The 17319-nt window shown below is 46.9% G+C and overlaps 1 protein-coding gene across 1 annotated transcript in view; it reads left to right on the top strand.

Moving 5' to 3' along the window:
* Window positions 1-17319, top strand: part of KIAA1549L (KIAA1549 like) — a 187218-nt gene that overhangs the window by 158834 nt on the left and 11065 nt on the right. The window contains exons 19-22 of the mRNA XM_060105171.1: window positions 49-399; window positions 12016-12113; window positions 14707-14855; window positions 16002-16153. Of these exons, the coding sequence (XP_059961154.1) occupies window positions 49-399; window positions 12016-12113; window positions 14707-14855; window positions 16002-16153 (750 nt within the window). The remainder of the gene's footprint in view (window positions 1-48; window positions 400-12015; window positions 12114-14706; window positions 14856-16001; window positions 16154-17319) is intronic.

Below are 17319 nucleotides of genomic sequence, written 5' to 3'. Positions count from 1 at the left end.
GAAGGAAAGTTCATTAACAAATCGATGGGCATTTGTTTGGTCCCACAGACTGAGCCTGAAATCATAGAGGAAACCAACATCGACAGAGTGAATGAGCCCCGGGGCTACGCCCGGTCGAGGCAGGTGAAAGGCCACTCGGAGACCTCCACGCTGAGCTCGCAGCCCTCCATCGACGAGGTCCGGCAACAGATGCACATGCTGCTGGAGGAGGCCTTCAGCCTGGCATCCGCAGGACACGCAGGCCAGAGCCGGCACGCAGAGGCCTATGGCTCTGCCCAGCACCTGCCCTACTCCGAGGTGGTGACCAGCGCTCCTGGGACCATGACGCGGCCCAGGGCTGGGGTGCAGTGGGTGCCGACCTACCGCCCAGAAATGTACCAGTACAGTCTGCCCCGGCCGGTAAGTCAGACATCCCTCCGCGTGCCTGCCCTCATCAGGTCAGCTCCGGCCAGGGTGTTCGGACAAGGGTTTCAGAGCGGGGACTTTCCTGATGAGCCTCCTTGGGATTTGGAAACAAACTTTGCTGGGCTTTCACACGTCCTCCACCCAGGATCCAAGCCTAGGCCTTTTAGTCCTGTGGACACAGACACACAGGAAGCCCTTATGTCCGACCGTAATATGTTTTAGAATGACTTCCCTTTTTTATCCCTTCTGTGAAGGGCTGACCTCACTCTTCATGCACTGGTTGTTTTCTACAACCCCACGTTTAAAGGCCCTGGTTTAAATGTCAGAACGTGTTGCAGAGCCCCATGTTAGGGGCTGGTGGGAGCCTGGTGGCTCCCAGCAGAGGCTCTGGAGGCGGTTGCCTTGACTTTGTATCCCAGCTGACTTTGTAACTTGGAGACTTAAATTTTCTACAGGTAAAGTAAACAGGTAAGAAAAATAACTGATATCCTAGGGTGGTTGTAAAGATTACCCAAGTTGATATACATGAGGTACTAGAAAAATGCCAGGCACCCAGTAAATGCCATAGAAGTTTCAGCCATGATTATCTCATTAAGTAGTAACTGCACTTCAGTATGTGAGAAAGCATCCAATGACTAAAAGCTTCCATGATTTAAACAACCACTTTAATTAGTTTGCATATAATTAGTTCATCACCATAGCATCTACAGATATCTTTTTAAAAAGACAGACGTAGCTTTATAAGCCACAGACCATAATAGGCAATGCTTTGTATATGTATAGATTCCACCCTTGCAATACTTCATGCCCTATCCCCAAGGGTTACTCATTAATAGAGCTTTATAAGTTGTCGTTGTGATATGTAATTACCCAATAAAAGCTAACATTTATAGAGTGCTTCACTGTTACTAGGTACTGATCTAAGTGTCATGTGTATGTTAACTCATTTATTTAGTCCTTACTACAAGCCTCTGAGACAGATACTGGTTTACTAGTTTTATCCCTATTTTACAGATGAGGAAACTGAGGTTACACAGCTTGTTCAAGTCACACAGCCAGGAAGGGGCAGTGCCAGGACCCAAAGCCAGGCCATCTGGTGACAGAGCCCATGTTCTCAACCTGCCTTGTGCTGTTCCATTGTCTCTCCATCGTATTATTTCTTTCATTTTCAGTAGACTATTGGGGATACCTATGAGCTTGTGGAGCCTTTTGATAACTCCAACCACCACCCCCGCAAAGCACACACACTACAGTGGCACTTAATAAACTGCTGTTATTCTATGGAACTACCTAATCTACACACTATTGTGAATTTCCTTATTCTTTGCCCCAGATTCCTCCTGACCAGGTCCCTGAGATGTCTCCCCTTCACACTTCTCCTAATCCCCTCAGTCTCTCTTTCTGTCGGTGCTCTCTCTTGGAATGTCGGTCTCTGGCCCAGCCTTTCCCTGTTGATAAAACTCTGTGAGGAGAGACCAAAGTTTATTTCAATCTGAGCCTTTGGGGCAGGGACACTTGTGCTTGAGTGCGGTCGTCATCACTGCAAGGGTTGGTCCTTAAGTCGGCAGGTGCAGAATTTCTATTTTGTCTGTTCACTCCAGGGTGATCACATCATGCTGATTAAACTCACAAAAACTACTTTATTATTAAGAATATTAACTTACAAACCTGCAGTGAGATGCTGAATGATCAGGTGGGCCAGAATACTTGTTTCCTGGTCTTTCCTGTTAATGGTCTTTCGTTAAGTAAAAGCCAATTCAGGGGAAGTACGACATTATCAGAAGGAGAACTGGTTGGTATTGGAGTCATCTTCCTCGGTCTGTAATATGCAAACCCAGAGAGCAGAGTCAATAAAGGAAATAGAGTGAATGTGGGACATCTTTTTTTGCATCCCATTTTCTGAGATATGGGTAGAATAAAATGCAAAATTCTTAATATAATGTTTAAGTTAAAATAGAAGACTTTGGGGCAATGCCCAGATCTCAGGAATAGGAGTTTGCCTCTGCCATCACGGAACTTTTCTGAATCTGTTCAAGAAACACTGCCTTCCAGAAGAGTGTCAGCAACTCTGGGGCCACCACTGGCCATGCTCTCATCAGATGAGATTCCAAATATCCTTTTTTCAGAAAGAGTTAGAAAAATGCTCACTGAGCCTGGCAAATCTGTTACTTTAAAATACTTTCCCATGATAGTCGTATTATAGTTTCCACAATCACAGTTTTCTTAACTAATTGCCCATTAAATTGGTACTCTTCTTTATGGGGAAAGAAGGGATTTTCTCACTGAGATTTAGAAAACACTCTAATCTCGCCACATTTATACCTACCTCTTAAAGTGGCTGTCCCCTGGGGAGAGTTACCTGTATCCATTCTATACTGATCCACACTGACTTCAGTGTCGTTGGCCCATTCTTCCTGATTCCAGACGTTAACCGTGTCCCCGAATTTTCCCTCAGCCCAGAGTGGAATGGCACTCGCCAGCTGAATGACGTTAGCCAGTGATCATAACTCTGAGTCTCAGATCCCTCAGCCATAGAATGGTGGCGAGAAGAGGGCTGCAGTGAGGAAGGGATGGTAATTCGTGTAAAATGCTCAGCACGGTCCGGGCATTTAGTAAGCACCTAACACATGTTAGCGGATATTAATCAGAGTGCTTCATATGGAGCCTAGCACATCAAATTACTGGATAAATGGTAGTCATTGTTATAAAAATATTCTCTTCTTTTCCCTGGGTTCCACTAGTTATCTCCCTTTCCCTGACAGTTCTGAGATTATATCTTCTTCTCCTTCTACTCTGTTACATTCTTTTAAGAGCATGCTCTGTGCTCAGGGAAGCTTCACTTCTGCTTAAAGATGATTCTCAAGAATGACTGGGCCCCTCTAGCTGGAGGCCAGATTCTGGGAATCTGTGAAGAGATCTGGGTTTCAGAGAGAAAAACTTAAATAGCTGGGTTGAGTCTTCCAATGACAGGCAAGAAGATGCCACAACCCACATCCATATGCCTCAATTTAACAAAACCATCTAAAAATGTCATTGTGGGAATATGAAAACTTGGATGGTTCTGTTTGTTATAATTCAGGGTTGGCAGTTGTGCCAGGAAGGGCAGAAACATTAGCATCATATACTTAAAAAAATGAAGCCACCAAAAAAGGGGAATGGACTGAGCAATAACACAGCAGAGAGATGGGCCGTCAAACTGAACAACATCAAAGGCAGTTCTTTCATTATTAAGGTTTCCTTTTGCCAACAAAAAATGAGGTCCTTATTTTAACGAAAAGAGAAATGGCTAACAATACACAGTAGCAGTGATGATTCTTAACCCAAGTTCTTGCCAAGCCCTCTGTGCTATGATAATGTGGAAATCAGTGGACAGGGTGGCAATTTAGAATGACAACTGTGATTACTTTTCAGCTTCCAAAAAGGAAACATTCTGAGCTCTGCTGTAGGATAGTGGGAAGCTGGTGGTTCTCAATGCACTCGGCCAGGCTGATGGCATTTACATCGTGGAGAAGGTTACTGCTGGCAGCTGGGGATTTCTGCCCTGCAGTTCAGGAGACCCTTGGTCATATTTTACCCCTTGAATCTGGGAGGAAATTGGACTTGACACCTAATGACCAATCCAATTTTGCTAGCAGCCGTAATGAGTCTGTGCCAAGAGGAATGAAAACATCCTACAGCCTTCCTGTTGGTGTCGGGGATTCCGAGAAAGGGATGGGGTGAAAGCATCTTCCCCTCTAGAGGCCTTACAGATGCAACTAATAGTAATAATAATAGCACAATACCAGCTGCCCTCTCTTGCGCTCCTGCCCTATACAGGACATTAAGCTAAGTGCTACTGTCTTTTTTGATCTAACACCCACCCTATGAAGTCAACATTACTATCCCCGTGTACTCCATGGGAAACTGAGGCCTGGAGAAGTGAAGAACCTTGCCCAAGGTGACACAGCTCTAAAGGGCAGAATGGGGTTAGAACTCAGGGATCTCTAACTTCAAAGCCCATGCTCTTTCCACCCTCTGGCCAGGTGAGCCAGAGGATGTCCTAGCCTCTGATGAGGACTCAAATCTCCTAAACTTCAGAGTGTGATCTTATAAGGAAGCTTAACCAGTTTGATGGGATTTTGTCCATTCCTATCATTGCCCCTTGTAGGAGAGACATCTCCATAAGGATGGAATTGAGAATATTACAGCCCGTTTTCCTCCTCTCCCCTCAAAAACAAAGCAAAACAAAACCAAAAAACCCCTTCTGAAACCTTCATTAATGATGAGATATGCAGGCATACCAGGCAGGAGTTTGCATCCACCCCAACACTTGGCTTCAAGAAATGTTGCATTTCTTGTGTTTCTCCAAATCAAATTTGAATCTGTTCTGAGCTGCCATCTGGCCAAGTTTGGTGGGGCGGGAAAGGAAGGGGGGAGGGGGAATGGGAATTCAATGTCAGTTATTGCACAAAAGTCATTGGCAGTTTGCTGAAGGTGGAATAGCGGGAGAGGGTCTACCCCAAGCAGTGTTGATGGGTGCTTAAGGATGAAGGGAACCCACCAAACCGAGAAGGTATCTGGAGACTGAAAAATGAGGCAGGTAGCTCCATTTAATCAATGGATCAGTGTATTATAGGGTAACTTACATACAGGGTAGGATGGAGCGGATGGCGATCCAGAAGCATTCACAGGCTGCACTCCACACCACAGAGGGGCCACTGGGACAATTTTATAGCTAACCTGGGGTATGGGGGTACCTGCTTGGAGACAGGGAGTGCATTCCTACGTCAAGACTTACGGTGAGTAATTAGTCTTGTGGGTGCGGGGACTACATCATGAAGGTCTTTATCATTGTTTGGAGAGTAACAGAGCATAGAGGCCACCTGGACCTAATGGTCATTAAATAATGTCTATTAACTACAAAGCCCTTGACGGCAGAGAAGTGATTTACCACGCAGTACAGTCTTGGGTAGGGTCAGTGGAAGGACAGGAGGAACTGAACGGGTCCAAGACGGCATCAGTTATGCTGGCAGCCAGACAATGGAGCGTTGCCCAGCTCCCAGGAGTCCACGAAGGTAGGTCACTCTGTATTACCTGGGACAGCCTGGGCTGGGGCTCTTTGCCTTTCGACTGCCCCAAGGAAGCCCCGCTTGAAAACCGACAGAGTACCCAGCGTCTGGCAAAGGCATACCCCTCTAAGCTTAATCATTCGAGTGAGTAAAAACCAGTTTGTACAGGAAGATTGTGGAAAGGGAGAGAGGGAGGGAGGAGAGGAGTATGTAGCTCAGCTCACAAACTCAGGTGTGCAAGACATGTAAGTTTATTTTCCTGTAACCTTCCAGCGCCAGAAGTTCAGTCTCCGTTCAGGGTTTCCCTCCCCATCTCTGATTAAAGCTTAGTGTGGGGGGGGAGGGGAGGGGAGGGGGAGCTACGTGGTGCAAAGCATGGTCAGGGTGGGGAGGAGGCTTCAGTACTTGGTCCCAGTTTGCTCTCATCTAACTACTCATCTGGCTGATGTCCCAGAGAGCTGCTTGTTTCCATCTAGTCTGCAGGTGTTAGTCCAGGTAGAGCACAGGTGTATCTTGGTCCTCCTGCTTACAAGCTCTCTCCAGATCCCTCCTTCCCCTCCTCCCATGCTTGAGCCTTCTCTCTCCCTCTCTCTCTGCCTCTCCCCTCTCCCCCTCTCTGTCTCTTTCTTTAACGTGTGCGTACACACACCCCCACACCCCCACACCCTTGCCCCTCTCCCCTCTCTAGCATCTTCCTTATATTTATTCTCTCCTCACCTCCCCATCCCCCTGTGCTCCCAGATTGAGGCGCTTCTCCAGACCCATCAGCATCTAAGCTCTCCTCTTCTTCATAACCTAAGGGTGTTTAGAGGGCAGAGTGGTCTAAAAGTACCTCACTTCTTCCAAATCTCTTGTTTTGGCATCAGCCTTCAGCCTTGAGTGCTCTAAGGGCTTAGGTTTTTGATATTCAAAATCCTAAATGCTTGCAATTCAGTAGCTTGGACTTTTGAAATGCCAGTAAGAGTTGGCTCTTGGGCCATCTTTAGTGGGGGTGGCCTTCCTTCCCTGGGGCAGGAAGGTGCGATGCCCTCACTGCTTGGGGCAGGGGAAGGGCCCTGGATTCAAGGAACCGTGGTGGCAAAGTCTTGGTTACTACAATTACTATATCAAAATATTATCTTGTCTCGAAAGGAAGAGAATGTCATTTATTGAGTACCCACTATGTGCCAAATGTCATATTAACATATAAAATGAGTCTTCTGAACAGCTTTTGAAATGGGGGTGTGATTCTGTTACTTTCATCACCTAATGAGAAAACAGACACAGAGAAGGTAGGTTACTCGAGGTCAAGCAGCTGGTAAAGATCAAGCCAGGATTCAACTCCAGTTTTTTGTTTGTTTGTTTTTGCTTTTTTTAAATTGGAGTATAGTTGTTTTACAGTGTTGTGTTAGTTTCTGCTGTACAACAAAGTGAATCAGATCCAGTTTTGTCTGACTCCAAACCCCTGCCCTCTGCATCACACCACCCTTAGCTCAGAATTGTGAGATAACACCCTTAACTGGCTATGTGATTTTGAACAAGTCAGTTCACCTGTCTGGGCTTCCATATCTCTCTGTGTTAAGGTAAGAGGTGTGGTCTCCTGCTCTTTCCAGCTTGAATCTTCTATGATTCCCAGGGCCTGGAAGCCTCAGTGTTGCTCCATCAGTAACTCCTGGTGAACTGACAGATCAAGATAAGCACTGAGTTTGCACCATGGGGTCAGTCTTCAATTACAATGCCCTCTGTTTTCAACTAAATAAGAACTATCTGCTGGAAGATTCTACTTTGTGCACCAGGATGTAAAGTTATTTGTAGCTGCATGCAGACTTAGACACTTGTTGTGCCCGGAGCAGTACTCGCAGGGTCAGCACAGTGTGGTGGAAGGGGCATCTGGCAGTGGAACCCAGCATTGTCAGCAGGACTGGAAAGATTGGCACATTCGCTCTGCCCTGAGGCTGACTTGCTGTCACAGGACAAGGGCCTCCAGTGAGGGTGGGGGCTTTGGCCTGTTGTTCCTCATGCCCCCACCAGTGCAAAGCCTGAGACCCCTGACCTGTTCCTCCGGCTGCAGCCTGCCCCTTTGACTTGTCACCCCTCTAGTGTTACCCCTTGAGGTTGATCTTCATCAGATTCCCCCTCTGGGTGGATGCACATGCACAAGGAGGGTCCAGCACACAGTGGGTCTCACCTGGGCTCATTCTCCACTGGGTTTGCTAGAAAGAATGGCCCTGACCCACCCCCGCGCCCCCTGCCCAGGGACATCAGGGCTGGAACTTTGAGCAAACTGTGGTCACCTTCCCGTCTACTTTTTTTTTTTTTTTTTTTTTTGCGGTACGCGGGCCTCTCACTGCTGTGGCCTCTCCCATTGTGGAGCACAGGCTCCAGACGCGCAGGCTCAGTGGCCATGGCTCACGGGCCCAGCCATTCCGCTGTATGTGGGATCTTCCCGGACCTGGGCACAAACCCGTGTCCCCTTCATTGGCAGCCGGACTCCCAACCACTGTGCCACCAGGGAAGCCCCTTCCCTTCTACTTTTACAACCAAACCTCTGAGCCCAAAGAGTGGCCTATTCTTGTCACATCCAGGGTCCTTCCACCTCAGAGACCTGAGAGCTATTTATAAAGACTGCCTGCAGTTCTGAGTGTGTGATCTCCTTTCTAGCCGGAGGACAGGGATCCCAAAGGGCCAGACTGGGCCCTTCACGGCCACTGTCACAGAACTGGAAACTTGGAACTAAGTAACAGTTTTGAGCAATAGCTTCTAGTGGGATCCTAGTCACAAAGCAGCCCGCAGGGAGCCAGGTTCCAGACACATGGAAAGGGGAGCCAGAATGTGAATCCAGGAGGACTTAGAACTATGGGGAAACCGCACAGGGGGAGGTAGGAAGACACTGCTGGGGGGATTTTCCTCAGCCATTAGCACAGGGCACAGGTAGCCTTTCTGCTTTTTATGTGGTCTCTGTGGCTGCAGGAAGCCCCGAGGATACAGACCAAAGGAGACCTTGATCTCCTGTGTAGTCTTGCTTTGTACCTGGAAAAATCATCCAAAGCAGGAAATTCCCTTGGTACTTGTCAAAAGTTCAGAACTTTTAATCAGTTCTTTGGGGAACTGTTACAAGACAGACATAAAATGCATTTTCTTGGCTGGAAAACTGTGTTGGCTACAGAATAAGCCTTCCAAGAACCAGGGATAAAAATAAGTTGTCTGTCTCCTCTACTGATATCATGAGAGGCCAGAAGAGAGAAGAGGGGCTATACACCCCTTTCTCTATTTTGGGAAAGACATATCCTTACTTGTTGGTTTGTTGATAATAATGGAATGCAAAGCTGGAAGGACCTCCGGGACAATGATTTTCAAACTCTGTAAAACCATAGGGTTCAGGGAGGTCCCCAGGGTGTCATCATGCAGGTAAGCAAAGGGCCAAAGTCACCTAGGCATCCCTACCCCCAACTTCAACCAGAGCAGTTCCGCTTTAATCTGGTTATGTATTCGGGTCACGTCAGAATGGTTTCATGGCTAAATAAATGTTTGTTTGGAAGCTCATGAAGTACTCCAATGCCATATTTCACAAGGAAAACCAAAAACAGAAAAATGAGATGCAGAGAGACTGAATGACATGTCCACAGAATGTGAATGGCTGAATCAAGATGAGAGCTTTGGTCTCCTGACTCCTGGTTCACTCAACATTCATTCAACAAATAGTTATATAGCACTACTAGGTGCAAAGCACTTTGCTTGATGAGGTGGGAGAGCCAGGATGAGAAAGATGTGCTTGCTAAACCCCAAGGAGCTTAGGATCCAGTGGAGCTTAAGATTTTGGTTCCCTGAATACTACCTTAGCATGTATACTGGGTTGGCCAAAAAACATCTTATGGAAAAATACAAACGAACTTTTTGGCCAACCCAATAGTTTACTGATGCTAAAAAGGAAAATGCAGCATGGTGATGTAGCTTTCCATATTGATTCAGCCAGTACCTCTAGATTTGGGCAATTGTTTTTTTCATTCTTGTTCTGGAAAATTACTGTTGCTGATACATTTCTAGGTTGACAGTTATTTTCTTTGAGCACTTGCATACCATGGTCTTCTGGGTGCTGTTGAAAAGTCATCTGTCAGTCTAAATGTCATCCCTTTACAGGTGATATGCCTTTTTTTCCTCTGGCTGCTTTAAGACCTTCTCTTTGTCTTTGGTATTCTACCATTTCACTACAGTGTATGTAGGTGTGTATTTTGTTTTATTTATCCTTCTTGTTATATATTATACTTCCTAAAATGATTAATTTATTTCTTCAGCTCTGGAAAATTCTTAGTCATTGCTTCTTAAAATATTGTTTCTTCTTTCTCCAACTTTTCTCCTTTGGGACTTTGATTAACTGCATGTTAGACCTTCTTATTCCATCCTCTGTATCTTTTACTTCTCTTTTATATTTTCTATCTTTTTTTATCCATTTAATGAGTTTCTTTTTATTTTATTTTTTGAATTTTTGATTTTTAGTTTATTTTTTTATACAGCAGGTTCTTATTAGTCATCGTGGTACATATATACAATGGAATATTACTCAGCCATAAAAAGGAACGAAATTGGGTCATTTGTTGAGACGTATGTTTTCTGTCTTCTTGTCTCTTTGTGTTTCATCCTTAGTTATCTCAATTCCATTTTCTAGTTTATATTTCTTTCCATCTGTGATAAATCTATTACTTAATTCGCCTATATTGAGTGTTTTATTTCAGTATTTTTTTCACTTCTAAAAGTTCTATTTGTTCTTTTTCAAATCTGCTGGATCATTTCTGATAATGTTTCTGTCTGGTCAGTTATTTTCTTAAAACATTTCTTACCTTGTTACTTTCTATTTTGTATCTGGAAATTTCAAACTCTAAAGTCCTTTAAGGTCTAAATTTCTTGTTTTTTCTAACTTTCACTTATGTTTTCTGTTGTGTTTTCTGATATTTGATTATGAGCTCCTTTTTGCTTCATCTCAATCTGTGCCAATCCCGAGAGCCTAGATTAGGAATATCTCTTCCAAAGAGGACTTACAATTGCTTCTGCCTGAGCCTGGGAGCATTGCCAACCTTCCTCCCTGGGAGGAACCAATGTTAGCCCCTTCCAGGTTGGCTGAAGGGTCTCAGTTTCACCTGCCTCACCTTGCCCTGTCCCAGGCTTGATCTCTTAATTGATTACCAGTATGGCATTTGTTTTCGAGGCAATCCCACCTTTCATATTTGTTTACTGCTCATTGTTTCTACCTCTGATTTCAGCTCACAGTTTTTATTTTAGTTTGCTGAGATGTGAGAGGGGTGGGGTGGGTAGTGGGTGGAGTCCTTAAGATTTTCCTTATATCCTGCAATTCCTACATGCATTAAAAGCCAGGTTTTATCCAGGATCTACTTGTTATTTACTGGGTAGGCCCTTATGAGTAGGTAGTCTGCCATGATGCTGAAGGGAGAAGCCCTCATTCGGTTTAAAGAATCCTGTTTATGGATTCTCTCTGCTGCTGCTTTCTGTCTGGATGCCTTCAGGTTTAAAGCCCTATGATCTTGTTCCTCAAGAGATCTGGCAGGCCTTGATACCTAAAGAAAAAAATGAATGAGAAGCACAAGCCAATCTTTGTCTTCGCAGAGAGCATTTCTAGATTTTCTCCTGCTCAAAGAGGCTGTGGCCTGGCTGTCTGGTCCTGTCTCTGACCATTTTCCTTTTCTCCCCTCCTATGTTGATGAAAGTCTTCACTTTTGTGGCATTTCTGATCCCTTATCTTTGAATAGTGCTTTATAGATCACAAAATACTTACACATACACTCTCTTGCCTGATCTTCTTTGCACCCACCCCCTCTGAGCAAGGTATCCTTGTCCCCATTTCAGAAGAAGACACTGAGGCCCAGAGAGGTCACCTGACTTGTTTAGGGACATAAAGTCTATTCATCAGCAAATTAGAGCCTCCACCCATATTTCCTGACTCCAGACCCATTACTTTCCGCCACTAAACCCACTTTCCATGAGTCAGAAAGTAAATGCAATCAGTGATTCATTCCTTATCTAATATTTATTGCTCATCCATGGTATAACAGGCAGTGTTCCAGGCGCGAGGATGCAGCTGAGAATAAATCTCTTGCCCTCATTACAGTCTAGTTTGTGGCAGATAATAAATAAGCAATGATATAATACCAGAGTGACAACTGCTATGCCAAAAAATAAAACAGAATATGAAGACAGAGTAAATGGGGCTCACAGGGAATATGGGGCTGGATGAATGAAATGAAGGAAGGAGCCACAGGAAGGACTGGGAGAGAAGCGTCCCAGGGGGAAGGAGCAGCATGTACAAAGCCCGAGGCAGGAAAGAACTTGGCAGATTCTAAGAACAACTGAAGGACTCTGTGACTGCAGTGGCCCAGCAGAGGGGAGAATGGTGGCAGATGAGATAGAAGAGTGGGCGGGGGAACATGTTAAGGGAGATCGAAGGGGAAAGTTTGAGGAAAGAAGGAAAGTCTAACCCTCGGAAGTTTGCTTCCCTTTTAAGTAAGAAGAACCTGTGTGTTGATGGACACCGGGTTTTAACACATCTCCCTCTATTTGCTCATCTCTTTCACAGGCCTATAGGTTTTCCCAGCTTCCTGAAATGGTCATGGGCTCTCCCCCTCCACCTGTGCCTCCACGGACTGGCCCAGTGGCTGTCGCTTCTCTCAGGCGGTAACACATTCCTTTCTTTGCCTTATTTGGAATATTTGCAGAGGATTTGGTCCTGTGTGCCCCGCCCTGACAGATTTCCTTCCTGCCCTGCCCCATTCAGGGTGCATCACCTGTACAGACAACCATGTGCCTGGGACACCCCAAGTACCATGAAGGAAGGAAGTGGGGGGCCACAGAGGGTTGACCTACTTTCTTACCATTGAAAACTGAAAGTCCTGTAGAACCCACAATTGAAAAAACCCAAAGTCAACTGCCCCATACCTTGACCTTGAACATCTAAAAATTACTCCAACTTGGGCCGTCACAACAGCTGCCTCAAGTCTGGGCACCTCCTGCCAGGTGTGTGCACCCAGAAGGCCCTTTGTTATTGAGGGGTAGTGTCCGAGAGGCCGGGGTGCAGCATGTCTAGCCTCCTGCCCTAACTCTTGACTTCCAAGATGGAGAGGATGAAAGCACACGAACTTGGATAGGTCAGCTGTGAAACATATATTCAGCATTCTCTTTGCTCTGTAATAATATAAAAAGCACATGTTTTAAAAAAAGATAGACAAGAAACAACAGCCAAGAGCCCTGGGGGAGGTTGGAATAGTCATCATGTCCAAGGCCAGGAGAGACAACCGTGCCCTGAGGCCTGTACGGGCCACTGCCCTGGCCCTCCTACCATAGCTTCCTCCAACATGTTAATCATACACTATTTGTGGGCCACAGGTCTGAACTTTGTCAAAATGGTGAAAAGAAATGAGTTTTCCTCAGAAACGACCTGCCTTCACTTCCAGCAGTTTAGGATGCCGAGCTGTGTGTAGACACCACCCTTTGACCCCAGTCAAGCTCAGGGAGGGATGGGAGGCAGCGGATCAGGGTTCCACCCTAACCTGCCAGTAATGTGCTGTGTAACTCCAGGCACATTGCGTCCCCTGTCTGGCTCCTGTTTCCTTATCTGTAAAGTGAGGGCAATGACCTAAATGACCTCAAAGGCTCTGGGAGTCCTCAAAGGTGGCCGAGTGTATAGAGCAGAAGCCAGGGATTTTCCTAGGATGGTTTTCTAAAGGAGTAGCAGATGCCTGGAAAGAGCCTGTGGGAAGCCAGGGCTGTGGGAGTGAGCAAATGGGAGAAGGAGGGACGGAGAAAGGAAGGGAGACCCTACACTACTGAGCCCCCAGCAGCCCACCCTGATGTGTAGTTTAATCCTCACAGCCTGTGTTTGACCCTCCCTGGGGAACAGTTGCTCCTGGGGGTTCTGGATTGGAGGAGCTTTTCAATCAGTCGTTTGAGCTATGTTTGCTGAAGGCCAGCACCTATTTCTTTCTTTTTTTTTTTTTTTTTTGCGGTACGCAGGCCTCTCACTGTTGTGGCCTCTCCCGTTGCGGAGCACAGGCTCCGGACGCGCAGGCTCAGCAGCCATGGCTCACGGGCCCAGCCGCTCCGCGGCTTGTGGGATCCTCCCGGACCGGGGCACGAGCCCGTGTCCCCTGCATCGGCAGGCGGACTCTCAACCACTGCGCCACCAGGGAAGCCCCAGCACCTATTTCTTATTTCTTATCTCAACCACCAATCTCCTCTCATGTCCTTCTGCACCGTCTGCCATCCTTGCCAAATATCAGGAGGTCACTGCCCTCCTTATGAAGCCAGAGGGTTAGACCAGGGAAGAACCTTTGAGATGGAGGCATCCTCCTCTTTCATTTTACAGATGAGGAACTGGGGCTCAGAGACAGGAGGCAGCCAGAACCCAGGCTCCCGATGCGCTCCCTTACCGCGCTTCTATTCTGCTCTTAGTGTGACAGCCTGCCTCTGCTTAGAGGGTGGCCCTGTGGGCTGGCAGCCTTTGCCTCCCTCCACTTTAATTTTAGGAGAGCCCGAAGTTCCTCTACCACAGGGAAGACAGAGACTGGCTACAGCACCCTTTATACTAGGGGGAGAGGCCCGTGCCCTCACCCCAGCCCCCTCTTCTTACATGGCTTTCTGAGCCATAAGTGAAGAGAAGTGTTAAATGCGCCAGATTCTCTGCTTGCCTGTGGAACTTAAAAAAAAAAAAAAAAAGTGTTCTCTCATTCATAATGCCAGAAAGTACTAGGCTCCTGCTTCCGGGAGAAGCCTGAGCTTCCCAGAGCCTAGGGCTTCTTGCTTCCTGCCAGTAGCAGCAGGGAACGCGGTCCCCGCAGCCCTCCAGGGTCTCGTCCCGGTGTCAGGAGTGGGAGTGGCGGCGCACTCCAGACGGAGCCTTCCCATTGGCTGCCGATGATGTCATCACCTGCCAGGTCGACCATCCCCAGCTGAGACCCAGCGCTAATTCTTGGCTCATTTTTATGTGGAAATTAAGTGTTCGACTCCCCAGAGACATGAGAGTCACCCTCAGGGGAGCACTGACCTTGACTATCTAAAAATGACTCCAGCTCGGGCCACCGCGACGGCTGCTCCAGGTCTGGGCGTGTAGGCCCCCTTTGTTATTCGGGGGCAAGCCCAGGCCTGAGGACCCGCCGTCGTGGGGCTTGGAGGCCGAAGCCATCCCCCGGCCGTGATCTGCCCCGCGAGCCCCGCCTCGCCCGGCCGGCCACGGTCCCTGGAGACGGCTAAGGCGGCCCCTCTCCACCCGCAGGTCCACCTCGGATGTTGGGAGCAAGACCAGGATGGCCGAGTCCGCGGGGCCTGAGCCCGCCCAGCTGCACGACAGCGCCTCCTTCGCGCAGGTGTCCCGAGGCCCTGTGTCTGTGGCACAGTTGGATCAGTCGGCTTTAAATTATTCAGGTGGGCAAGAGGAGAAAGGCCTGGAAGAAGCCCGCGCCCTGCGCCAGCCCCCGCGCTGTGCACTTTGTCCTCCCCGCTCTCCACCTTCTACCCGCCACCGTCAGGAATCAAAGCAACTGTATTTCTGGACCCCCTCTGGACTTCAGTAGCCCTGGCTAGAAGAGCTACTGCTTTTATTTCTTAAAAAGATCTGAACTCTGACAAAATATTAAGATAGGTTACGGTCAGGGTGGATGTTCACATTTTGCCAGACTTAAGGCCTTTTAAAAAATGATTATATATATCTTTAAAGCGTTCCAGATACAACTATCCACTCCCAACTCATTCCCCTTCTCCCCAGAGGTAATCACAGTCTTTAAGTCATGGGCTTTCACTACGTATGTATATCTATACAATGGTATATGTTAATGCTTTGTATATTTTAAATTTACATAAGTGATGTTAAGCTATACCTTTCCTTTTGCACTTTGTTTTCTTGGCTTAACATTGTTTTCAGAAGTTGTCCAGGTTGCTACACACATGATGATCTAGTTCATTTGTTCACACTGCCATATGGTATTCCATTATGTGATATGCGACCATTTAGCCTATCCCCTAGTGAGAGACATATTGGTTGTTTCCAGTGTTTTGCTATTACAAACAATGTCAATGAACATGGAGGTTTGAACATGCCCCAATGGGTTTTGTCATTTATCCAAACCATACCTTTTAGGCTAAAACTGCAAACACTCGGTTGTCAACACTTACTAAAGCATACTGTGTCCAGAAATGCCACCAGTGAAATCTATTCCTTTAGGTTCCTCTTCTTGGCTCTTGAAAAATACCCATTCTCCTGGGAGGAAAACACCTGGCACCCCAGTAGGTCAGGGGTGTTGGGATGGGGATGGGGGAGTTGGTGAGGGCTCAGCAAGGACTGTTGAGCCATCACTTCTCTAGAAAGCTAGGTCTGAGTCCCAGCAGGTGATGCCTCCACTACTGTCTGGGCAGGTGAGCAGGGCTGGGGCTGCAGGTGGAGGTGTGATGCCTTCCCATCAGCCCTTCCCCCAAGGCCAGTGTCCTCCCATTTCCCAGCTTCCCCCAGCTTGTGCATATGTCAGCCCAGTGGGCGAGGTGCCTAATCTCGCCCGTCCATCTCCTCCATGCCAGGTAATACGGTGCCGGCAGTATTCGCCATTCCAGCTGCCAACAGACCCGGCTTCACCGGCTACTTCATCCCGACGCCTCCCTCGTCCTACAGGAACCAGGCCTGGATGTCTTATGCAGGAGAGAATGAGCTCCCGAGCCAGTGGGCTGATTCGGTGAGACCCTTGCTGATTCCCTCACAACTTTACCTGCTTGACACGCTTCAGGGAGAGAAGGGATGTGAGGCTGAGACTGAGTGTTTTGTTATCTCAGGCCCCCTCCCACCAACCAGGTGGCTAAAATCAGCTATTAGAGGAGACAGTGCGGGGAAGGGAGTGTGATGTCCTTTGACACAGGAGCCTTCAGTCAGATTCCACCTCTTTCCGGAGGGCGCCCTTAATCAAATACAGTTTTATAATAAAACTACCATTTTTTGAGTATTTTCTATGTGCCAGGCACTATATTAGATGTTCTATTTATGTTATCTTATTTAATCTTCATGAGACCTATCATGTAGGTATTATTCCCCTGATGTGTCCAGCAGTCAAACCTGCATCTTTCTGGCTCCAAAGCCTTTACTAAATTTGTTCCTTTCAGCTTTAAAATCCTGTGAAAAGTTTAGATGCAATACCAGAAAATGAAGTATTAGAAACCCAAGACTGAATTACTTTGCATGCAGATCTAAAGCTTTCTGCCTGTCTTCCAGCTGAAGACTGTCTTGGCATGGTCTCCTGGTTTCTTCCTTCATTATATTAGTAGGAGTTTATGGCACAGTGGACCTGGCCCAGCCTGGACCAAAGAGGGGCAGCAACCAGATGAACCTAGATATTCACACCCAAACCTGCCTCTGAGCCACCTGTCAAGCACTGCCAAGTGAAAAACAAAAAACAAGCAAACAAAAATAGCACAACGATGGCCTCTAGAATGAGTTGCTCCACTCCCTGTGTGAGATCATCCATCATGGATAAGAAAGGCAGGCTGTTTCCTAGGGCCCTGTGGTGCTGTATGTCATTTTAGGGTTTGGTCTCAGCATTTGAAATACATCCTAGATTTAGGAAACACATTGACGCCTGTGTCATCTTTTCTCTCTGTCCAAACCCCTGGGGTCCATACTTTCTACCCCTACAGGTTCAATTCAACCTCAGCGTGGGTGTCTCTTCTTGTTGTAGTGATGCCACATTTAAACAACATCATCAGGGTAAAACTACCCTACGTATATTAATTTTCCTAATAATCAAAGCTATTCCTTTAATTTCCAAAATATTTAAAAATATATGCCACCTGAATTTTTAAATTCTGGAATGAATTACATTCTTCTCCCTTCCTTCTTTAAAAGAAAAAT

Source organism: Mesoplodon densirostris, chromosome 7 (genome assembly GCF_025265405.1).
Source record: "Mesoplodon densirostris isolate mMesDen1 chromosome 7, mMesDen1 primary haplotype, whole genome shotgun sequence".
Taxonomy (NCBI): Eukaryota; Metazoa; Chordata; class Mammalia; order Artiodactyla; family Ziphiidae; genus Mesoplodon; species Mesoplodon densirostris.
Note: the sequence above shows the minus strand (reverse complement) of the source record. Positions and strands in the feature narration are given on the sequence as shown.